Here is a 25,398-nt window from a genome sequence, read left to right on the forward strand (position 1 = left end):
CCTTGCTTATTAAATTATAAGCATGTCCTTAAAGTTTCACGTCAATCCGAGGTCTAGAATGAGAGTTATGCTAAATGGCGCATTTAAAGTAAACTTTAGTAATTAACGGCGCGATTAGCATAACACCTATCTAAACCAAGTTTTCGTCACCAAAACTTTTACCCACTGTATTAAAATAATATTTTGGGAATTTTAAAGATTTTTAATAATTTTTACCTCGCTCATAACCTGCGGTTATGGCTACGGTTCGGTAAATACCGAATATGCCCTTTTCGGCCAAAACATGAGTTCTACAAGGTCTTTTGACCCGATTCCAGTTGCTACTGGTTCCAAATAATAAATAAAGTATTTTAAGCTTTATAAGCTGTTCGGGAAACTCAGATTTCCTATAGAACTCGAAAAGCTCTTTTAAAGTCTTTAAAATGACCAAAAAGCCCCTACGGGGCATAATATTAACTTAAACTCGTTACGGGCATCACGGAAGGTATCCTACTGATACCACAACCTCTTTAAGGCATATTGACTTAGGAAATAAGCGTAAGACTCTCACGGTTGACCGTTTCGCCTATTGCGCGCACGGTTCGGCTTATGAAACTAGTTTTCATAAATTAGCCGATACGGGTCAAATTATATTATTTGAACCCCAAATTCCAGAGTGTGAACCATAAACCCATATAAAACAAGTCTCTGAACTTGTTGGGTCAGAATCACACTCCATTCTCGGTTTTCGCCTTTTCGCGCGATTAAACCATATCTATATATATCGGAACCAACCGGTCTAGGCTACGGCCATTATAACGACTCGTTAGGATTCTAAGAGGTTAATTAAAACCTTCGTTCCAGATTAGGAGCCCCAGTAAAAGCTATCGGTGATTTAATCCAAATTAAGGAAATATACTTGCAAAGGTAAATACTTTAACTTATTTCCCCTATATGGGCTTGGGTTACGGTATATTAATACCGCTTGATTGAGCATTATATTCTTCCATCGCTTAGGTGGTTAATTAAATAATATGATCGGCTCATTTAAACAGTTTTGTTTCTTAAAAGCCTTTGGGGGGGGGGGGGTTTAATGACCGTTGTCCCGGATATCCTTGGCATCATTTTACGAAATGGCCACGACCATCGACATCCCGGTGTAGGCGTACACCCGGTATATATTGTCGACATTAAATTAAAAGACGTAGCCGTTGGTTTTTATACTACGGTTTTACGCAATGTGGTGTGTCTATAAATCTTTAACCCGACACGACCCGGGCTACTGAACGCATAAAAGAACATGTAAAACGTTCACAAGATTTTAATAATTTTCCCAAGTTATAAAAGAGTTTGTGCCTTATGCATTCAAATCAATTTTAATAAACATTTTCAAATGTGTCAGTTGAATGTATTTACCAGTGTAAACTGACGTATTTTCCCCAAAAAGATTAAGTGCATGTACTATACGAAATGGGCTGGTATAGGCGTCCTAAGCATCGTACATAGTCTCGCAAACTTGATGCTGCATCTGAATGAACAATATTTATTACTTTTTGATCCGCTGTGGATATATTCAACTTCTGTAATACATTTGATATTAAAACCAGAGGTTGAAGTTTATATATTTATCTTAAGCTTCCGCTGTGCATTATATAATTGTGTGATTTGACTATATTGTTGCCAACATCGTCACGGTAATCCCCCACCGGGCCCACCGGTGAGACACGTGGAAATCGGGGTGTGACATTAGAGCACAAGTCAATGATCAAGGAGGTTTCCTACACGAGCTAGCTAACATGAAATACTAAATTAACAAATCAATTAAGTGTTTGAATTAGTTTGGAATTGTCTAGTGAGTAGATTATTAAAATGCTTAAGAAGTAATTGAGTTATACAAATACTTAATTGTAATTTAGCTTTTACGAACAGTGATTTTTCAGATTGAAACAATCGCGAGTTAAGCAAATCCTTGGTGACGTGTTTCTTAATTATGTATCCGATAACATTCCTTTGAAATTGGGCATACAAACCCAAATCAAGCCCTAACAAAAAGTACATATCTTTCCTAGTTTTAGGGGGTGTTTGGCTAAACTTTTCCACACCTCTTCTTATGACTTATTGACTTTTATAAAAAGTTAATAAGGAGAAAAAGTGTTTGGCAAACTCAAAAGGACTTTTTAAAATGACTTCTTGTATAGAGATGAAAAATCAGTTTTGAAAATTTAGAACATTGAGGCTTTTTGAAACTCCTTATAACTTTTCATTAAAAATTACCAAAACGCCTTAAGTTAGAACATTGTGGCTTTTTGAAGCTCCTTATAACATTGTCCTCTTTAGTCAGTTTATATGAATAAGCTAAGCCTAACACTCAAAAAACCAACTTATTGACTTATTGTTTTTTTTCCACCACATAAGCTAATCTAAACATTTTTTAAAAACTCATTTTCAAAAAAACCAAACATTTTTTTAACCATCACTAGTACTCTAGCGGTGACTACGAATATTTAAGTTCCACCTATGGTGGGCTCGTATGAGTTTTCCCCTCCAGGTCTCAAGTTCGAGTCTGGGTAATAGACGTTTCTCATTGAGAGGTTTAAATTGAGGATCTATTATGCGAGGGGACTCTCTAGCATGGACCCAATTAAAACAACATATAGTAAACCTCCCGACATTCACGAATAATTCACACATTTAAAAAAAACAAAAAAAAATATTTTTGAGTTAAATTTAGCCAAACACCCCCTTAAACCAATGCCATAATCACCTACTTTTACCCCTTTCTCCTTCTTTCTCTTCCCTTCTCTTTCTTCATTCCTTCTTTCGTAACCCACATCACATCACCATCTCCGCCGCCGCCGTAGATTCTCAACCCACCACCACCCTCTCAATCCCATGGACCCCAACCATAACCATTCGTCTCCACAATCTCAAACCCTAGTTTCCCCTACCGATCTCCAAAATTCAACCACCAATCCCCAACAAACCCTACCTTCTGCTCCACCAATTCAAAATTCACTTCCACATCCTACAAACGGCCACACAGACAAACAACATTCAGGCGCTGAAGACGAAACAGCCACCCGAAGACGGAGAAAAAGCCGCTGGGACCCGCCGCCGACCGAAGACGCCGGAACAGTCAGCGACGGCAGCGGAACAACCGCCGCCGGCGCACGCAAGCGGAAATCTCGATGGGCGGATGATGCACCAAACCCTATGTTACAGTTACCAGATTTCATGAAGGATTTGACTGCAGGTATTGTGCTTGATCCTAAAATTCAAGCACTTAATAACAGGCTGCTTGAAATAAGTAGAAAGTTTCAATCTGGTTTGCCTTTAGATGATAGACCTGAAGGTGCTAGATCACCTTCACCCGAACCGGTTTATGATAACATGGGGATTAGAATTAATACGCGAGAGTATCGCGCTAGAGAACGGTTGAATAAAGAGAGACAGGAGATTATATCACAGATTTTGAAGGAGAATCCGTCGTTTAAACCTCCGGCGGATTATCGGCCACCGAAGGTTCATAAGAAGCTTTACATACCTATGAAGGAATACCCCGGGTATAATTTTATCGGGCTTATTATTGGGCCGAGGGGGAATACGCAGAAGCGGATGGAACGAGAGACGGGTGCGAAAATTGTGATTCGAGGGAAAGGGTCGGTGAAGGAGGGTAGGTTGCAGCAGAAGAGGGATTTGAAGTATGATCCTTCGGAGAATGAGGATTTGCATGTTTTTGTGGAGGCGGATACGCAGGAAGCGGTTGATGCGGCTGCGAGTATGGTGCAGAAGCTTTTGCAGCCGGTTGATGAGGTGCTTAATGAGCATAAGAGGCAGCAGTTGAGAGAACTTGCTGCGCTTAATGGGACAATTAGAGATGAAGAGTTTTGTAGATTGTGTGGTGAGCCTGGACACCGGCAGTTTGCTTGTCCTTCGCGGAATTCGACTTTTAAAAGTGATGTGTTGTGTAAAATATGTGGTGACGGTGGACATCCGACTATAGATTGTCCGGTTAAAGGGACCGCTGGTAAGAAAATGGATGATGAGTATCAGAACTTTCTGGCGGAGTTAGGTGGGACGGTTCCAGAATCTTTGATCAAGTCGAGCTCTTCGACTCTGGCTCTTGGTCCAGGCAGTAGTTCTGGAACCGATTCTACTGCTGGAGCAGCTGCAAGTACAGCACATGGTGGATTAGGGTCAAATGTGTTGAAACCGTCAAAGGAATTCGATGAAACAAACTTGTATATCGGTTACTTACCGCCTACTTTGGATGACGATACCTTGATCCGACTGTTTGCGCCTTTTGGTGAGATTGTAATGGCTAAAGTGATTAAAGACCACATCACAGGGCTGAGTAAAGGCTATGGTTTTGTGAAATATTCAGATGTTAACCAAGCTAATACCGCTATCGCTAGCATGAACGGTCATCTTTTGGAGGGAAGATCAATCGCTGTACGAATTGCCGGGAAGCGCCCTCCACCGGTGCTTCCTCCTGGTCCTCCTGCACCGGTTCCGGGGTCGTACCCAACACATCCTGCACCGGGTCTTCCCGGTGCACCGCCTGCACCATATACTGGTAATCCGGTTCCGTGGGGTCCACCTCCACCTCCACCTCCGACTTATGCGTCTTACCCACCTCCCCCTCCGCCTCCAGGTTCCACCGTGTATCCTCAGGTCATGAGTCAACCGTTACCGCAATATGGGATACAATATCCTGTACCTGCGCCTACAGTATCTTCTGCAGCGACTTCCCTAACTGTCCCTTCTGGTGAGATGCAGCAAAGTGTTCAACCTGCATATTCAACGCCTACATATGCCTATGCGCCGTATTACGGTGCACCTACTACCGCTGGTTATACCAGTATGCCTCAGTCAACTATTGACCATTCACAGATTATTGGAAATGTTCCCTGGGCCCCACGTCCAGATGTTCCGCCATCTGCTGTAACAGCTGAGACGAATAAATCTAGTGCGGATCAAGAATATGAGAAGTTCTTGTCGGAGACCAAATGATAGTTTGTAACTTGTTATTCTGAGATGAAAGGTATGACTTGATTTTCTAAACCCTTATGGTTATTAACGTATTATTTCCGAGTTGTTGACCTTGTATATTATGTTTGATTTAGATACATCACTTGCATTAGTTTGCACACGCAGTCATACTTTCTGAGTTTCATGCATTTGATAATACCTGGATACGTTATGTCATAAAAAAGTTATTTTTCAACTATATTTTATGCTGCATTTTTTGGAGAAATAAAATGTAGAGTAAACTTCTGTTTTGCTCCCTGTGGTTTGGTCACTTTAATGGTTTTGCCCCAAACCTTTAAAATTAGCCGTTTTACTCCCTGATCTATGAAGCCCTTCATGATTTTACTCCCCGCCCCTAAACGTCATCCATTTTAAACGTTAGGGTTTTAAAAGGTAATTCATTAATATGGGTTGGGAAAAGACATAAGTGCCCATCAGGTGTTTTGCACGTGACAGGCTTTAACGTTTAAAATGGATGACGTTTAAGGCGGGGAGTAAAATCATGAAGGGCTTCATAGATCAGGGAGTAAAATGGCTATTTTTAAAGGATTGGGGCAAAACCGTTAAAGTGACTAAACCACAGGGAGCAAAACGGAAGTTTACTCTAAAATGTAATAGCAATGTACCGCCACGGATGTATTGTTTTATGCTGCATTTTTGGTACACTCTGATTTGTTTCAAAACCTAAAATTTAGTAATTTTGCAACTGGTCGAGCAGTTAAATAGTTGATGACTTGACGTGGACGTTGGATGTTATAATTAAGGTCGCTGATGTGGCTTTATTGTGAATAATAACTTCAAAATCAAATGAACTTCCATGGACGCAAACATATTTTGTAAGATATATAAAAAGGCCACGTCAGCAACATCTTTGGGAAAAGAATGTCGCGTAAGCGTTTTAACCTTATTTAGTAAAATATATAAAAGGCCACGTCAGCAACATCATTAGTAAAAACAAGAATGAATTTCAAAGATTGTCCTTTATCTTTATACCCATTTTCAGGCGCTGTCCTTTATGTTCAAAATTGACGAGTTTTGTCCTTTATGTTTTCATATCATACACATTTTGTCCTTTAGAGCTAACCCAGTTAGTTTTTTCAGTTAAATTTGGTCATATGCTTTGCACATGAGGGCATTTTTGTCAATTCAAAGGTAAGTTCAACGGCAGATTTACAACTCAAAGCTTCTGCAACATTTGAATTGATAAAAACGCCCTCATGTGCAAAGCTCATGACCAAATTTAACTGAAAAAACTAACTGGGTTAGGCCTAAAGGACAAAACGTGTATGATATGAAAACATAAAGGACAAAACTCGTCAATTTTGAACATAAAGGACAACGCCTGAAAATAGGTATAAAGATAAAGGACCGTTCTTGAAATTGACTCTAAAAACAATGTTTCCATAAAAAAGATTCTGCATTTTGCTACCATGGTATCTTTTTTTGTTTAAATTTAACCGTTTTTTTTCTTTGTGATGGTATCTAACTTTTGGCAGGCATGATTTCATGGAGCAAATTGTTCATCTGGTCTTCTATCTGTTGGAAGTTTGAACTTACAACTTTAACTTGTTATGCTGTTGTGACATGTGCAGAGAGAGAGAGAGAGAGAGGAGGTTTCAAAATGATTCGGTCAAATGTCGTTCGTTATTGTTCTTCGTGGGCGTCTATGGACCAATTACTCATACTTTGTTATTCTATTAGTTATTACCTTTTGTTTGCTGATGTAATAGTTTCACTTACAGGGGGAGCTTTCTCATTAGGGAGAGGAACTTACTCCAACCATACAGGAAGAGTTGACTTTCATCTATTAGCTTATATATTATTGACTTTTTGTTGAAGCCTTTTGGTTACTTTTTTGAATCTGATATTAAAACTGTTAAGTCATAAGATCATCTTATGGCAGTCACATTATTTTATTAAAAAGGGCTTTAGGTTTCCCCATCAAAACACCACTTTATTTAAGGAAAAATTACAAGTTTTGTTCTTTATCTTTATACCACTTTTCAGGCGGTGTACTTTTTAACGAATGTTGACAGGCGGTGTCCTTTACTAGGTATTTTGTTGCAAGTTTAGTCCTTTACACCCAACACAGTTAAAAAACCCTGTTAATTGTTGTGTGTAAAGGACTAAACTTGCAACGAAATACCTAGGTAAAGGACTAAACTTGCAACAAAATACCTAGTAAAGGACACCGCATGTCAACAATTAACAGGGTTTTTTAACTGGGTTGGGTGTAAAGGAGTAAACTTGCAACAAAATACCTAGTAAAGGACACCGCCTGTCAATATTCGTTAAAAAGGACACCGTCTGAAAAGTAGTATAAAGATAAAGGACAAAACTTGTAATTTTTCCGTTTATTTAATTCTAGCTCATTTTCTAGTTAAAATTTGAGGGGTTGGAAACTGATTCACTTTCAAGCTGTTGAAACTTTGATTATTCACAAAAGATATAACAGATGAAATTGACCTTTTAAATTGAACCTGTTTTAACTCATCACCTGTCCTTCCAGACCCTCTCCCGTTGTAAAAAAAAAAAAAAAAAAAACTAAGCGTTTTGCTCGACCGATATAGTTCTCTTAGTTATTATGTATTTGCTAATTGCATTATGTACTTGTGTATATAACTTCAATTTATTTGTATACGCGTGCTATACTATGTTTCTTTCTCCAAGTGATGAGGAGGATTCTGTTCATGTATGATTGTTGGTCTCTGCAGCTTAGTTGTGTGTGTATGTGACTATGTGGTTTATAGTTTTAATGAGCATTGGGTATTAGAGCAGACATGGAACAAAGATGACGCTGGGCGCAAAGCAGAGTGATGTGGCAACGGAAACACCAGCATGCCCCCCTTGGTAACCGCCAAAACTTCCCAATCAAAACTTCCCTTGGAAACACCAGCATGCCCCCCTTGGTTGCCATTCCGAAGACAAAGCGCCGCTCCCAACTGTTTTGTAACAGTTAAATGTAGTCGTTTGGCTATTTATAAAAAATATTTTTTTTAAATGGACTATGAATCATCTCCTATAATTCTATAAATACCAGCTCAAATCTTTACAATTTTCACAATGTGTTTGGGATTACGTTTTGAAGTGATTATTTGATTATTGCGTTTGTAAAACATAAATAATCTAAAAAAGTGTTTGGATGAAAAAATGATTATCTGCCTCCAAAACGCAGTTTTGGTGGAGAAGCATGTACCTACATATTTTTTCAAAACACAGTTTTGAAAACGCAAAATCTATTTTGAAAACGCAACACCAAACACCCCCTTAATTGTTCTTTCCCAAAGATCTTATTTACAATCTTACTTTTACAAGCTGCTTTGATGAATTCAACCCGTCGCAATGCGGAAAAAAAAAACACAGTTTAACCTGAAAGTTGGCTGAAACAAATGCAAAAAATCAAGCCCAATTCTCGCAAAATCAATCATAATTCTACCAACAGCTGTTGTAAATTAGGTTTAGCAATAGGTAATAAAATTTAAGTCGAATAAAAAAAGATAACAGTTCGATCAAGGTGTACAGAAACACCTCTTTGTTGAATCTGAATATAGTCCTAATTGAGTATTGTGTACAGAACATAACCGCCTAAACTGAATTGTAGGTTCCAAGAACATAACCAATGGGGTTTGGGAGGGGAGGTCTTGGATTCAAGTTCTTAAACACCAGTGTTTGGGAGGGGGAGGTCTTGGATTCAAGTCCCACAGACAACATGATCATTAGAAATTTCGCCAAAAAGCTGCAACAACTATTTGGATATAATACCGTTGAGAACCGATTATAAAATTTGGAAATCGGTTTCTGTTTGCTCCATCATCTCCTCCATTCCCTTTTCAGATTTAACATTCAGTTTCATATTTGCAAAGAAATTATGGCATGCAATGACGCAGTGGTTATGGTTTTAGAAACCAAAAGAAACCCGACAATTTGGAAGAATTTTGATTTGTGTTTGATGTCCGATAGCCACGAGATGGCTAGGTGCAAACGATGCGGAAAGTTTATGAAAACGGCCGCCAACTCAACGCTAAAGAAACATATCGACCGCCATTGCCCCGTGACCAAGGCGAAGAATGAAAAGGGCGAAGGATCCGGGACCAGTTTTTCAAATGTTTAGTGTGTAAACCGGTTTGTTTAGCTAAGGTCGGTGTGTTATGTTTGGTGTTTTATGTTTGTTTATTTATGATATAATCGTTTCTGATAAATCTATGGTGTGTTTTAGTAAGGTGTTCTAAAAAAATAAATCACATTAAGTGGAACCGGGTACTGTAAGAACTGGTTACGGGTAGGAACCGGGTACTACCCGTTTATTTTCAATAAATGTGGAACCGGGTAAGAACCGGCGAGTATTTTAAAACCGGAACCGGTTCCTCTATACATCGGGTTGGAACTGGAACCGGGTACGGGTCGGTTCTACCGGTTCGGGTTTGGAACCGGTTATTATGCCCATCTCTACCATGGAATAGCAATTGAAACAGTTTCAAGATCGATAGAACATTATAGTATGTTTTTAAACTTCATTAACTGTGGATATGTCTATCTATGCTACAATTTGAGTGAAAACAACACTTGAGAATTGACAAACAACAATCACATACATGATATGTAATCTGGGCAAGTAGATTATTAATACTTGCAAGAACGGGTCACAACTATAATCATAAGAACCATAATCGAAAGAAAGAACGAACTTGTTACTTTTTTTCCGAATGGTTCGGTCTCTACACCATCTTCATCCTTGGCTTTTCCATTGCCTGGAGACTGAAACAACATCCTGTTCACCATTTCTGTGGTTTTCTTAACTATTTCCATCAGTTTCGCCTTCGTGTTGATGAGAATCCACTGTAGAACATCAGGAACTGGAGCCCGGTCGTCAGAAGATTCAACCTCATCACCCAAAATACTCTTGTTGGCTGCAAAGATCACAAAAACAACCATTTTCAATCAACAATTTTTGTTCCTAACATTCGGCTTCGTAAATATAAGTATTTCATATCATACAAACCTTCATAGAATGAATCTCGAAGCTCACGAACCGCCTCATTGTTCATAACAGCTTCCCAAACAGATTTATCAGATGCTATTGACATCACCATTTTCTGAAAAATTAAAACTTCAATATCATGATCATTTGATCACAACTTAAATTAGAATGTATGGATGTTAAACTGTTGAGTACGGGGTGTAAACAATCCTAGAAGCTCGAGAGCTACTCGTTATCGGCTCGGTTAAAAGCTCGAACGAGCCGAGCTTTAACGAGCCCGAGCTCGAGCCTGAATTAGAGCTCGTTTAGTTATCGAGCCCGAGCTCAAGCCTGAAATACAAAGCTCATTTAGGCTCGCGGCCTAAACGAGCCCAAACAAAAATTTATTTATTTTTTATATAATATAATAATGATGATGATAACATTGGCGAGTTGAACTCGAGCCGAGCTTTTAGCTTTGTTCTCACAATAGCTCGAGCCGAGCTCGAGCTTTGGTTTAAACTCACGAGCCGAGCTCGAGCTCAAATAAGTAGGCTCGAACCGAGCCGAGCTCGAGCTCGAGCTTCATAAAAACATGACCAGTCGAGCTCGGGCTCGGCCCGTCTCGTTTACACCCCTACGGTACCTTAACAGAAGGTTCAGTTTGCAGTAAACGGAACGCATCATAAACACTTTCAGAACCACCATAGGCTTTTAACATACTTGTTGAAGGTTCAATCCAATCGAATTCCCACCCTGATTCGTGAGAGATAGCTGGAGGATTAAGAACCCTAAAATTTACAAACAAAACTGAGTTAGTAGTCGAAATTAGGACTTAGGAGTCGAAAATAATCTAAGATTACACTTCTTACACATAAAATTACCAAATATGGATAATTTATTTCAAAATTAATAGGCTAAAGTTTTTTTTTTTTCGTTCAAAAGAATATTTTATTTCTTAGTTTAAAAGAAATTAACTAAAAAACAACCGGTCATATCTTATATGATCAAAATATCGTTTTTATCTAAATCTACGTTACTAACTACATATTTCTAAGGCCACAGGGGGCGGAGCGTTTTTCTTCCGTGATGGCCATATATAACATAACGCGTGGTTTTTCCGTGATGACCACCGCCACTGATTAGTTCAACGCGTGATGAACTCAAAATCTCCACCTTCCGTTATTTTTATCACGTGTGGAAAATGGGTGTTGTGAGGGGGTGTGGGGTTTATTTTTTGGGTGTTGTGAGTGATAGGCAATGCCACTAAGGGAGGTGGGGGTGGTCACTAGTGATAGAATTCTATCACTCACAAGCACCCAATCAAGTTCCGTCATGTCATCAACCATTTTTTCATCACTCACAACTTTTTTTGGTGGCAATGGTCATCACTCACAAAAAAAACCATCACGCCGAGAAGAAAATAACGAAATCGGGTTTTCATTATTGTATCACGCGTTATTGTAATGGTGGCGGTGGGAAAAACAATTGTTCCACGCGTTGAACTTGGTTTTCGTGATTGTATCACGCACCGCCCCCTCTTCTCTAAAAAAAAATTGTGAGTGATGAAAAAATGGTTGATGATATAGCGGAACTTGATTGATTGCTTGTGAGTGATAGAATTCTATCACTAGTGAGTAGTGACCACCCCACCCCCAAAGTATATGAAATTACAAAAATCAAATACTTACTGTTGGAGCGAATCTATTGCATGGTGAACTTCATCCATGGATGGAACAGTAGAAAAAACAAAATCATCATATTGGTTGATGTAAGATGAAGGGTAGGGATGGTGATTGGATGAGAAAGAAAGGGTGTTTGAATTATTATTTTTATTATCAGTTGATGAAGGTCTATAAGTGGGTGAGTTGTGGTTGGTGGTGGAATGAGAAAATGGGTCGCCGGTGCCGGAACCAGCCCTCACGGCTCTGTGAACCGTCTTCATCATCCCTCCACCACCGCCGCCCATTGCTCCGAATGACCGCCTCATGGGATAGCTTATCTTTTAAGGCAGTTGAGATGATATTTTACGTGGATAAGAGAATATGTTTTTTGTTGTACGAACTAGTGAATTACTAACTCCTAGAACTCAAGTGTTGTCGGCTTCTTTTATTCCTTCTTTTCTATTTACTAATTGCAATATATAGTTTGTATATTCATATGATGATTTTCTATTTTGAACACATTTTCGACCCCAAGGGGGCAGGGGTTTGTGTTCGGGAGGTTGGAGTTTGCAATTCAGAAAGGGTTGGCGGCGCAGCTTGTTGCCCGTCTACCTTCTGTTTTGATGTAACTTAACAAGTTTTCTCGTTATATTAGTAACACATTTTCAAACTTATTAGTGGTCTTTTTTTTTTTTTTTTTTTTTTGTTAAATATACTTTAGATAAAAAAAAAGAAAGGAAAAAAAAGCACCTAAACAATCCTTGTAGCTAAGATGAACCAAACCCGTCACTTACTGGTCTTGTCGGATTAACCATATAAATTATAGGTACATAAAATATGGAATCTGAACTACTAAACAAATTATATAAAATAAAAATACAATGAAATTCATGTCCAACCGGTGATGAGCTATTAAGTTTAAATAAACTTAACCGAACCATGTAGCAGTATCTTGATCCCCTGACCACTCAGGTTCTAAAAACATTGTTTAGACTATTCGGTGTGGAGGGGCATGAAGCGTCACGTGGCAGCTACAACCAGTGGCGCAACTTAAAGGAGGCCGGACTGGGCCTCTGCCCGTGCGGTTTTTTCGCCCAATAGTGTTAAATTTCAGGTTTTCGAGAATTTTTTTAAATGTGTATTGGTTCGGCCCAGACTGATTTTATCTCCAAAAAACATCGTCTCATGCTGAGTTTTAGGTCAAGATCCGCCACTAGCCACAACATCAGGAGGCATTCTAAAAAAAACACGTGGTGAAAGGGGCTTGAAAGGAGACTTTCAAAAAATAGGAAAAACTAAGCAATAAAAAAGTTAAACCTAACTCTACCTACCAATCACCAAGCTCCACGTCACCCACCCACTCCCAAGCCATTGAGAAATACCGCATCACCACCTCCACGCCATTCGGGGAGGTGTGCCGGCGTTGGGGGAAACCCCACTCCCACTTTGTGTGGTTTTACAACCCACTTCTCTTGGTTTTGTTAACTAAGGATATGAAATGAAAAATCCGCAAGCATTCCATTTTGAGAAAAAATCTGTTGTAATTGATTTTCTTTTCATCCTATTTAGAGGGTGTTGGGGTTGAGTTTTGAAAATAGATTATGCAATTTGAATAATCAAAATTAGATAATTAACTGTAACAAAACGTGATGTTGAAAGATAGTGTGTGGATTTGATTATGTTGCTTGATATCACAATAATCAGATAATCAACTATTTGAGTGTTTGGCAAATATATAATTAAAAAAAATAAACAAGTGAAATCCTTTTCTAAACGCAAATAATCAATTTTTGGATAACTGCGTTTTGTTGCAGTAGGGGGAGCTGCTTTTGGAAAACTCCGTTTTGTAACTATCTAAACGCAAATAATTTATTGTTTTACCCAAACACTCAAAACTGATTATTTGCAATTTCAAAACTTAATAATCTAAAAATCTCCTTCAAAACTCAACCCCAAACTCTCCTAAACAATCTCAAAGGCTTTTATCACTATATTATATTTTTTTATTATTATTATAAGACCATTTTAGTAGTTGGTTTTAGGGTGTTTTTGGAGGAAATACTGCATGAAAGAGAGAGGGTTGGTTTTGTAAAAGGATACACTCATATTGGTTTATGAGAGTAAAATCATGTAACTTAGACTTGTCTCCTGTAACTTAAATCTCTAAATACTAAATAGTTTGCTAAGACGTGAATAGCTAACGATGGCGTAAAAGGGTTGTATAATAGAGGTAACAAATCGAATTGTTAACATCAGGGGCGTAGCTTTCAAAGGGTCGGGAGGGGCGCCCGACCCTCCGAACTTTTCACTCAGTAGTGTTATGTATATACGTTTCGTATAGAATTTTTTAGGTATATACGTTTTCGACCCCCCGGTTTTATAAAAAGAAAATTTACTTATATAGAATTTTTAGGTTCGGCAACTTCCGACCCCCAGTGGAAATTTTCAAGCTTCGCCATTGGTTAACATGACACAGTCCACTTATTAAAGCTTGTTAGAGTGAACATGTGTTAAGTATTCACCCAAAAACCTTAGTTAGAATATGAATTAGTTCCATGTCGTATAAAAAATCATCACTTTCCATGAAACATGAGCCAACATCATATTCATAAAAGATGTGCGCATTACTCATATGAGGATTTATAAACTTAAATTACAATGTGTAATAATAAAAATATAATTACAACATGGTGATTATATGATAGTTATGGCTGTAAATGAATCGAATGATTACGAACAAAACCTTGTTCGTGTTCGTTTGTTAAGAAATATATGTGTTCACGAGCTGTTCATGAACATCTACCGAACAAGATTTTATGTTTGTGTTCGTTTATTAAGGAAATGTACTTCTTAGTGTTCGTCTGTTAACTTTAGGCAACAAACGAGCGTTGATAAACACAAATGAGCACAAACTAGTGTTCATGAACACAAATGGAAACAAATAAACACAAACAAGCATTCAAGATCAAAATATTTAATATACCCACACTTACTAAATTTTTTATTTGTCCGCGTTTTAAAGTATATAAACAAAATATAAAACACTAACGAACTATCGTACACAAACGAACACGTCATCAAACATTCACGAACATAAATAAACGAACCGGCCTGTGTTCATGTCTGTTCATTTAACTAAACGAACAAAATTTCTTGTTCATTTTCATTTGTATAATAAACGAACAAACACAAACGAACTTTTTACACCAAACTTTACTTCTTTTGCTTCCCTAATGATAGTAGTTAGTCCACACTCCACATGACCACAATTAACTTAATCCAAGCCCTGTGATGAATGGGCCGATTATGCTCAACCCAAGGGCCCGGCCCATACGTTCCAACCATTCTCTAAAACCCTAATCCAGACCTAGCTTCTTCATCATTACACTCGCAGCAGCAGCACAAAGCCAGAAGGAGGTGCAACCATGGGTAAGGAATTAGGATCTCGATCTTTACAATTTCTGTTCTTCATTTTTGTAAAAAAATGGATTGTTAAAATGGTATGAATGTGATGTAACTAACAATAGGGGCGTATACGTATGTGTCGGAGCTATGGAGAAAGAAGCAGTCAGATGTCATGAGGTTCATGCAGCGGGTCAGGTGCTGGGAGTACCGTCAGCTTCCTTCCATTGTTCGGGTCACTCATCCTACCCGACCCGACAAGGCTCGCCGAATGGGGTACAAAGCCAAACAGGTATCTCTTCTTAAAACTTTACTTTTGCTATTAGCTCTCTTAGTTTGTAGTTTTAGGTATTTAACTCAGCTGTACATGTGTGATGATGAACTTTAGCTGTAGTTAGATATTTAACAGTTGTTCTGAAAGGATGATGATCCATGTGTTCTATTAGACAGTTACATTGTTTGTATTGTTGGATATAGTTATAGCATTTATAGTTACTTTTCTGTTGATTCTTTTACTATATATATAGAGGTTGTATCATTATGTTATTATAGACTCAGTTTTACACACATAGATATAGGGATGACCACGGTACTCGTTCAGTACCGAAATACGGGGAAAATTGGTACCGGTACCGAATATACCGGTTCAGTACCGGTACTGGTTAGGCGGTTATTTACCGGTTTTTTACTCGTAAATACCGGTACTGAAAACTGGGGTACCAAATGCTCATCCCTACATAGATACATACCTTCTTTCTTCTTTAGACTTGAATCAAACGGATGTACATAGGCCTAAAAGTGAATGGAAGAATGTTCAAGACAACATTACAGGGAATAATGATTCATGATTATGAAATCACTTATCGAAAGTCATCTTATTCTACTTCTAAAACTGGCTTTGTATAAGAAATCATGATCCACTTTTTCTTTTTCTGCTTATCCCCTGTGTTACTAGCTATTTGGTGTTTTGATCTGTATTTTCTACTGCTTGGATGGCGGAGCTTGATTATTGTTTATTTGTCTCAAGATTCTGTTCTTTGTTGTTAGTTTGTCACGACTGTTGGGGCACAGTTTATACATTTTAATCTTGTTATGTTGATCTTGCCATTGCATCCTTGTGTGTCCTTTATGCTTGCATTGCTTGACTTTTATTGGTATCAAATACCGATCCTGATCCCGTACCGATCCCGAAAATACCGTACCGAATTCTTTCGGTACCGGAAACGGTATCCACTTTTTGGCATTTTCGGTATCGGTACCGGAAAAATATCGAATTTTACCTTCAAATACCGCTACCGTACCGATACCATACCGTACTGATACCATACCGTACCGACATATTTCGGTATCAGTACCCAGTTTTAGCGAAATTCGGGATCGGTATTTTCGGGATTGGGACAGTATCGGGTCGGGATCGGGATTTGCTCATCCCTACATTAGATCATGAAGAGACAGTGCAACTTTATTGGTATCCAATGACAAGATCTAAATAATCTGATGCTGGAAGTGTGAAAGTGTTTCAGTTAATGTAAACTGTTAAATTTTTGACAATTTTGTGTTCCATTTTAGTAATGGATAATTGAGTACATTCAATGATGATTTTTCTACTTATAATTGTTTAAGAACATACACATTACAAATATTATTAACGCTTGTCGAGCGTTTAAAAATACATCATAAAATCGGTAAACTGATGGTAGAAAGCTGTGCATTTAGATAACTTACATCACTGAATTGTTGTGTATTTTTATGTTAGCGTTTAATATTAGTACTAACCGCATCATGCCTGTAGGGCTATGTGATTTATCGTGTACGAGTAAGGCGTGGTGGAAGAAAGAGGCCAGTTCCCAAGGGTATTGTTTACGGAAAACCCACAAACCAGGGTGTGACTCAGCTTAAGTTCCAACGTAGCAAGCGGTCAGTTGCAGAGGAACGAGCCGGAAGGAAGTTAGGTGGTCTTAAGGTCCTCAATTCTTACTGGCTTAACGAGGTACATCCGTCATTTAAACTTCAATTTCAGCATATTCAACTTTCATTATACAGAGTTCATATTTTAATCTCTGTTTGACCAGGACTCAACTTACAAGTACTTTGAGGTAATCTTGGTTGACCCTGCACATGCTGCTATCCGTAACGACCCACGGATCAACTGGATCTGTAACCCGGTGCATAAACACAGAGAGCTTCGCGGACTAACATCTGCTGGAAAGAAATACAGAGGTCTGCGTGGAAAGGGACACTTGAACCACAAGGCGCGCCCTTCAAGAAGGGCTACATGGAAAAGGAACAACACTCTTTCTCTTCGCCGTTATCGTTGAAGGGTTTATTATTTGCAAGTTTGTTATGGTGGTTACTACACCTTTTGTAGGGATGTTTTTTCTTGGGCTGGAGACTTGCAGTTTTTTATTAAATTTTGTTCGAAACTTTGTTTTGTTTGTTGTATTATTATCTGAAGTATTTTTTACAGTAACACCTTTATATATCATCAAAAGTTCTTTGATAAAATTGAACATTGAATTGCCACCTTTTCTAAAACAAATATTTGTAAAAAAATTGTAGAATTGTAAAAAGGCAAAACATATAAACATAGAAGCTTTAACTATTTTTATGTATTAGATGATTATTTTTACCAACATACATGTATTATATGAATTTAATGGAGTGTAAGAATTTAAATGAAGTGAAGGGATAGCATCCCACTTGCGCTAGGGATGACCAATGATACGAACTCGATTTTCGGTATCAAATCCAGCATTTTGCGTTTTCGATACCGGTTTTTACCTTCAAACACCGGTCCGTACCGGCACCGAACCATTAATTTTCAGCACTGGAGCTTAAATTCAAACTAAACCTACATATACTCTTTACACGCAATATGTATCATGTTTAAAAAATTGGGCCTCCATGAGAATGGGCCTTGGGCTGTTGCTCATCGGGCACGTGGCCTGGGTCGGCTCTGCGACTCCAAATTATTTGAGAAATCCAGGGTAATGGCCACACATCCTCATACATATAACATATTCCCACACACATGATTCTGGCTTTACCTGCACACTTCTAGAGCGACGGCTCTCGATCATCTGAATAATCTCTAAGGTTATGGCCCAAGACCCATAATGTTACGGAACGAGTGTGACATTAGCTCAATCAACATATGCCAAGTAACCGAATCAGGAGGACGTGGCAAAAGAGTCATGGTACGGTATTTTATCCACTTAAATGACCAATGGTACCGACTTAAGTGACCGTACGTTTATTTGAATTAGCTTAATGCGTTACACGTGACACAAGCTCTAAGCTAATGATGTGATTCACTGGTATTGTTGCGATTCGGGAATGCCACATTGCATTCAAGATCAAGGATGACTAGATGAGTATTAATCTTCAGTCTCTTTTAACATATGACATATAGTTATGCTCACGTCAGAGCTTGGTCACATGAAGGAATCCGTCCTCACTTTAATAGTTTGCTAGTTTTGCATATTAGAATTCATCATTCTGGTCGCATGTCACGCCCAATTTCCAACACCTATCACAGAACTCCTTGTGAAGGATTTTCACTTCAACATGATGGTTCCTTATATATCTAAGGCGACCAAAGAATAAGATAGATTTTCGATTGTTGCATCTTCAAAAACGTCGTGGAAACTTTCAAAATCCCAAGCATAACATTTAAAATTTTAACGAACGTTACCTTAAGCTCTCTTTGGAAGGAATCAACAATGTTTGCCACAATTTAGTATTTTGTCTCATTAGAAACTTGATGAGAATGTTACAAATAATACATGCATGGTTTTTGACACATAAAAGGCAGAATATAATGCAACTTATAAGACAAGATCAAATAGTATCTTATTATATCATTGTGATTGCACTACTACCTTGATTTGATTTGAAAATATGTAATGGAGTGGTATGAAGAAGATCTTCACAGGCACCACCCATTATATAATGGACCACTAATCCCACTTACTCTGCTATGCTTTGCCATTGAGCACTTCATGCATGTTCAATAGTACTAGCCATCTTACACAATTGACTCATATCACTACTACATTTTATGATCATCACCATCATACTCAGTAAATCCCACCAATAGCAAAGCTAACGTAGCTCTGAGGAGGGTAAGATGTAAACAACTTTACCTCTACCCCATAGGACTAGAGAGGCTGCTTCCAGTGAGACGCCCGGCTCGATACTACTACATTTTATGATGATTTCTACTAATACATGCTCAAATTTTCTTTCTCCAATTGAGGAGACAGTGAAATATATAACACATCATGCACAAGTTATTTTATTGAGCATATTTTTTATATGCTAAATAACAAGTTATTTAAATCATGAAAATTGATCAATATACTTTTGATTTAATCTAGTTTAGTTGCTAACTTAGTAGGAATAGGAGTGTTGGATTTTTGTCATTTTGTAATGATTAAACTAAACATTTGAAAAGCATGATTCAAGTTTATAACATAGAAAATGAAACACACTCCTAATTTTTATAACTAATTAGCATAAATCAAAGCATAATGACCGGGGCTATTTTTTTTAATAAAAGGGTCTTTAAATATTATAAAAAACATTAATTCAATAATTAAAGTGGCCAATGAAGTGGGCACCAAAAATAGTGTTGATGATTTGTAGGACTCACCAAGGGCTAAGGGGGTCCATTGGCTATTGAAGTGAAAACAACTCATGCACATGATAATTATATGCAATTGAGATTTTCCCTTTTAATTTGGTATGATGATTAAAATGTAGACTTTGTTTTATCATCATCCAACAAACAAATAAACTTTCAAAAAGGGAGAAGAAAATTACTTCCAAGACAATATCATGATACCTTTGCTTCACATGTTATAGACCCATGACTTTTTGAAATTGAATAAAATGTAAGAGATATAAAAAAAAGATTATTAGATTATTGATTATTTGTATATAAAACAAAAGAGCCTTGATTTTATGATAATAGTCAATAATTTTATAAATTGTCATCCATACTTGTTATAATGTTTTATAGAAAAACAAATGACATGGCATAAAGAAAAGGATTTACTACACTTTAGAAATATATCTTGATAGAATTGGGCTATAAGCCCTTTGATATAGACAATTAGACATTTATTTGAAGATAAATAATTCAATGGATTGGGCTTTTTAACCTATGGTATATATTTTCACCCATGACACCAAAAGCAACTTTCTTTCTTTCTTAACATGCCATCATGGAATATGACATAACATTGGACCCACTATCAATCCTTTCTTCTAAATTCTCCAATTCCATTATTGGTCTATAGTCTATACTTATCCATTATTTTTTGTTTAATTTATACATTTCAAATATATTCTTATAGACTGATTAACCATGTAACTAAACTGGATTAAAGATGCCAAAGATAACTAAAAACAAAAATCATTAAAATCATATGCTTGAAGGAATTTGCAACTAAAGTAAGTTATGAATTATAATAAGTTGACATTTAAGGTGACTTAATTTTGAAAAAAAAATGAATGATGGTGTTTTCCACTATGTGGTAATAATAAAAGTCTATGAAGTGATTTAGTGTGTGAAAACAGAGAGAAGTTGTGAGTGGTCACAGCAGACCCACACATTTGCTTTTACAGTATCATGCTGTTAAAGAGTCTCATCACACATTCCCTCTTCTATTCTTTATTTTTGGAACTATACAACTCGTACCATCGTTTTCCAAGGTTCCATCTTTCACAAACATACATTATATATATTTTTTATTAATTTATTACCATAGTACCATACCCTTATTAGACCAAGCGTAATGGGGCGTTTTCCATAAATTTTTTTGCCCCAAAACGCTCTATAACGCCCTCATCCCCATTACGGGGGGCGTTTTGGGGCGTTTTAATTCAAAAAAAATGAAGCTGGCGTTTAAATTAAAACGCCAAACGAACCATTAATCCACCAATCAAACGGTAATATTTCCAACGGCTAGTTTGACTATTTTTTTTAAATCTATTTTATATATATATATATATATATATATATATATATATATATATATATATATATATATATAAACAATCAAAACTCATCCATTTTCAACAAAAACAATCTCAAAACCTCTCTAAAAAATCCCACATTTTATAAAAAAACTTGATGGATTCTCCTAGTTCTTCATCCATGATAAATTTTTACTACAACGAGTTTTTTGCGGATGGCGATGGTTCGACCGATGAGGAGCTTGAGCAAGAGGCGGTTACGAGTGCATGTCAACTAGCGGTTCGATATGTCAACCATTCTCGTCGGCCCGAAGCCCCAAAAAATAAAAGAAGCTATGTTGAACGAGACCGACGCGCGGCACACGAGCGTTTGATGAAAGACTATTTTGACGAGGCGCCGACATTTTCAAACGAAGTTTTTAGGCGTCGTTTCCGGATGAGTAAACGGTTGTTTCTACGCATAGTCAACGACTTGGAAGCCAACTACGATTATTTTAAACAAAAACCGGATGCGAGAGGGGCACTTGGATTCACCGGTATCCAAAAGTGTACGTCGGCATTACGAATCCTTGCTTATGGTAACACTACCGACATCAACGACGAGTATCTAAAAATGGCGGAGAAAACAACACGAGATAGCTTGGAACATTTTTGTCGCGGTACAATTCTTATACTTTACTTTTATTTTTTTTAAACGACGCGTATGCTTAGAATTTTTTTTTTTTTTTTGAATCTTATGTTTGTCTATATTTTTTTTATAAAGGTATAATTGATGTGTACGGTGCGCGTTATCTTAGAACGCCTACATGGGAGGACCTTCAAAAGATCTACGAGGTACATAATGCCGAGCATGGTTTGCCTGGTATGATCGGGAGCATAGATTGCATGCATTGGCGTTGGGATAACTGCCCGACTGCATGGCGAGGCCAACACACACGTGGTGACCAAAAAGGACCCACTATTATTCTTCAGGCGGTTGCTTCACAGGACCTTTGGGTTTGGTCGGCTTACTTTGGCGTGGTCGGGTCATGCAATGATATCAATGTTTTTGAACAATCGCCGTTGTTAGAGGAGTGGATTTCTGGCAAAGCTCCAAAAGCGTCGTTTTACGCAAATGGAAACTACTACCCCCATGGATATTATTTGAGCGACGGAATTTATCCTAGGTATTCGATTTTTGTGAAGACGTTTAGTGATCCTATTGACGACAAAAGAGCATACTTTAAAAAGGTTCAAGAGTCTTCACGAAAAGACATTGAGAGATGCTTTGGGGTTCTTAAACAACGCTGGCAATACTTGAGAAATCCTTGTCGTGCATGGAGCAAGCAAAAAATGAGAGATGCTATGTACGCTTGTATAATCATGCACAACATGATTTTGGAAGACGAAGGAAAGGCGATATGCCAGAATTATGTGCCAGAAGCCGTTAACCAGGAGCATCCGCAGGCGTCAATGGAAGAAAGAGTTAGTAACGCGCGAGAGTTGCGTTACGAACCGTACCATTCCCAGTTAATGGTTGATTTGGTACACCACACATGGTCGGTTCGGTACGTACCACCTGAGGGAGAGGAAGAAACGGAGGACGAGGAAGACGAAGTTGGCGAGGGTGAAGAAAGCGAAGACGAAAACTAGTTTTTTTTTCTAGGAATTTATTTTTTTTTCTGTTTTTTTTTTTTTGGTTTTTTTTTTCAGTTTTATTTTTATTTTTTTTCATGTAATGTAATTTTATTTTTAAATTAATGAAGTTTTTTTATGTTTTAAATTAAAAAAAATAATTGGGAAATGATTGTAAAATGATTGAATGGGGCATTATGGGGCATTATACCACTACACCACTTTTTCTATAATGCCCCCTTGCTGACTAGGACGCCACATGACGCAAAACGCCCCATGGTGGGGGCATTATAGTGTATCACCACTACACATGGTCTTAATATTAACTTTATTAACACCATATATGTAATAACGAGTATACTTAGAAAACCAGGGTGTTGCCGACATGTGACATTATAACAGTATTACTCTAATAGTAATAGTAATAATAATATATATTTTTTTTGCGAGTTTGATGGTGGCCCTAGAAGCAAAGAGACTCATGGACTTGAATCAAAATAGCCCTCTATGATTGTTTTGCCTGCCACATGACATATAAAGTAATCCACTCTTCTTTATGATTTTGAAAAATTGTTGTAGCAATTTAATTTCTTGATTTATTTTCCCTTTTATATGAATATATTTTGGTATTTTTTTTAATGTTATTTGGTAGGCAAAGTTTCATTTTCTTTCTTGAATTATATTAACTGATGTTAACATTTGAAGTAGGATGAGTCACACATCATCAAAAGATTACAATTGTTATTCACATGCTGATCAAGACTCTTCAATGTTTCAATGGCCCATCCTCTACATGGATGATAATATCAATAATATGGATATCATTATATAACCACATGTATACTTTTTTATATCTATCGGTACATAAAATAAAAGAGCGTCGTTTCAGATGCTAGTTATTTTGGTTGAAAGACGAGTGAATAATGAATTTCAACAATTTACATGTTTATTTAGTTATTTTGTTTTAACTCTATACTTCTATTTTGATTTCTCAAGCTTTGACAACATATGACAATTTAGAAGTATGTATTTTACTATTATAAACCAATATGGGCTTGATATACTAGTTTTTTTCCTAGTTAGAAATGTATCTATTTCCTTTAAAAGAGTATATTTTTTTTTCTTTTATGATTTCGTCCAACATCATTATCATTGTCATTATCAACTTGTGCTCAGATGCTTGCTTATCATAATCAGAAAGAGCAACTAGTTATAATCGGTCTGCTTCTCGCCTACTAAAGAATATTGCAAAAAAATCTTTATAACCAACTTTTCGATTAGGACCGGTCAACATTGCATAAGTAAGATTTCAAGTTTATTAAACAATATTAAGGAATGCAAGTTATAAAGAAGAAAAAAACAAATTTAATGATAAATGAAATATTCTTTAAATTAAAACACATTGGTTATAATTCCAAGTAGCTTTTCTATAGTAATATGATATGAATGAAAACTACGAATAAATCATATGAATTGGCGTATGTGAGGACATAAATGGTCCCAGAATCTTGGAACAAGTATTATCTGGTATGCCAGAATTGGGACAAAAGAGAAGAGGCTAGTAAGCTTTGCTACAAAATTTCATTAAAGTTTGTAGTACTAACATCATAGACCAGTTAAAAAGGGAGGGTGAAACATATATACATTATTTTGAAATTCACCCTTTTTTACGTTCTTTTAGGTTCTTGATTTGCTTAACCATTCATGCATGCAGTGGCGAAGCTTGAGATTTCCGAACCGAGGGTTGAAAACGTACACACCCAAAAATTTCCATATAATGGGGGTCCAAAACGTATATACCCAAAAATTTCTATACGAAAACTACATATTCTCCACTACTGAGCGAAAAGTTCAGGGGGTCGGCCGCCCCCTTCCGCCCCCATTATCCTACGCCCTTGCATGCATGCATAGTTATCATCTGTTTAGCAAGTAATTATATATTATCAATTTGTAATACACGTAGGCACTACCATGTTGTATTTTGTGCTTTAGGTGAGTTTTGTGTTGGTTCATGTTGTACAATTTTAAATAGTGTTTGTACATGGTTTTGTTTGTCTGTTTTTAAATATATAATAAACAAGTATAAATTTAGCATGATATACAAATTAGACATATAATAAAAAAGTATAAATTTAGCATAAGTAAAATATGATGCTTAGAATTATTAAGACTATATTGACTTTTTTTAATATCTTTGTAACTTTTAAAATATGATACTTTTATAAAATCCGAATATATTGTTGCGATACATCTATTTTTATCAATGTTTCGATTAATAACCAAGTATCTACCCGCTGCAACGTGCGGGTCAGCTTCACAATGTTGTAACATGTGCTTTATCTTTATTTCATGCATTCATCACTTGTACAATATGATTTTTTCTCTATTAGACCCTCACTATTTAGAAACTGTTTTGTTTATATTAATAAGTTGCATGCATCCATTTATATACTATTAATTTATATACTATTAATTGGTAATATTGTTAGGCATTAAAACTTGTATTTTTAGCTTATAAAGTTGGACATTGCTTTATGATAAAACCAGGTACTATAGTATTTATTTATATACATACTATTAATTGGTAACATTGTTAGGCATTAAAACTTGTATTTTTAGCTTATAAAGTTGGACATTGCTTTATGATAAAACCAGGTACTATAGTATTTATTTATATACATACTATTAATTGGTAACATTGTTAGGCATTAAAACTTGTATTTTTAGCTTACAAAGTTAGACATTGCTTTATGATAAAACCATGTACTA

General features: G+C 36.9%; 4 protein-coding genes across 6 annotated transcripts; 3 read left to right on the forward strand and 1 right to left on the reverse strand.

Moving 5' to 3' along the window:
• The first annotated feature begins 2,743 nt into the window (after positions 1-2,743).
• Positions 2,744-6,851, forward strand: LOC110905025 (splicing factor-like protein 1). Of its 2 annotated transcripts, none has more exons than XM_022150906.2 (2): positions 2,744-5,023; positions 6,497-6,851. In XM_022150906.2, the coding sequence occupies exon 1, from the start codon at positions 2,872-2,874 to the stop codon at positions 4,990-4,992; it is 2,121 nt and encodes a 706-aa protein (XP_022006598.1). In that variant the 5' UTR covers positions 2,744-2,871; the 3' UTR covers positions 4,993-5,023; positions 6,497-6,851. The 2 variants fall into 2 exon arrangements, with proteins under 2 accessions (XP_022006598.1, XP_022006597.1); XM_022150905.2 differs by having other exon boundaries at positions 2,745-5,023; positions 6,507-6,851.
• A 2,639-nt stretch (positions 6,852-9,490) lies between these two features.
• LOC110905026 lies at positions 9,491-12,038 on the reverse strand. Of its 2 annotated transcripts, none has more exons than XM_022150907.2 (4): positions 11,659-12,038; positions 10,614-10,758; positions 10,010-10,103; positions 9,491-9,917 (listed from the first exon to the last, which is right to left on the reverse strand). In XM_022150907.2, exons 1-4 carry the CDS (start codon positions 11,955-11,957, stop codon positions 9,631-9,633), a joined length of 825 nt encoding a protein of 274 aa, XP_022006599.1. In that variant the 5' UTR covers positions 11,958-12,038; the 3' UTR covers positions 9,491-9,630. The 2 variants fall into 2 exon arrangements, with proteins under 2 accessions (XP_022006599.1, XP_022006600.1); XM_022150908.2 differs by having other exon boundaries at positions 10,010-10,117; positions 10,691-10,758; positions 11,659-12,036.
• Positions 12,039-14,913: 2,875 nt separating this feature from the next.
• Positions 14,914-17,516, forward strand: LOC110905027 (60S ribosomal protein L15). The gene is made up of 4 exons (XM_022150909.2): positions 14,914-15,060; positions 15,159-15,325; positions 16,826-17,023; positions 17,106-17,516. Exons 1-4 carry the CDS (start codon positions 15,057-15,059, stop codon positions 17,349-17,351), a joined length of 615 nt encoding a protein of 204 aa, XP_022006601.1. The 5' UTR covers positions 14,914-15,056; the 3' UTR covers positions 17,352-17,516.
• Positions 17,517-21,619: 4,103 nt separating this feature from the next.
• On the forward strand, positions 21,620-22,656 carry LOC118486789. The gene is made up of 2 exons (XM_035983558.1): positions 21,620-21,674; positions 21,779-22,656. Exons 1-2 carry the CDS (start codon positions 21,629-21,631, stop codon positions 22,645-22,647), a joined length of 915 nt encoding a protein of 304 aa, XP_035839451.1. The 5' UTR covers positions 21,620-21,628; the 3' UTR covers positions 22,648-22,656.
• Positions 22,657-25,398: the final 2,742 nt, after the last annotated feature.

Source organism: Helianthus annuus, chromosome 14 (genome assembly GCF_002127325.2).
Source record: "Helianthus annuus cultivar XRQ/B chromosome 14, HanXRQr2.0-SUNRISE, whole genome shotgun sequence".
NCBI lineage: Eukaryota > Viridiplantae > Streptophyta > Magnoliopsida > Asterales > Asteraceae > Helianthus > Helianthus annuus.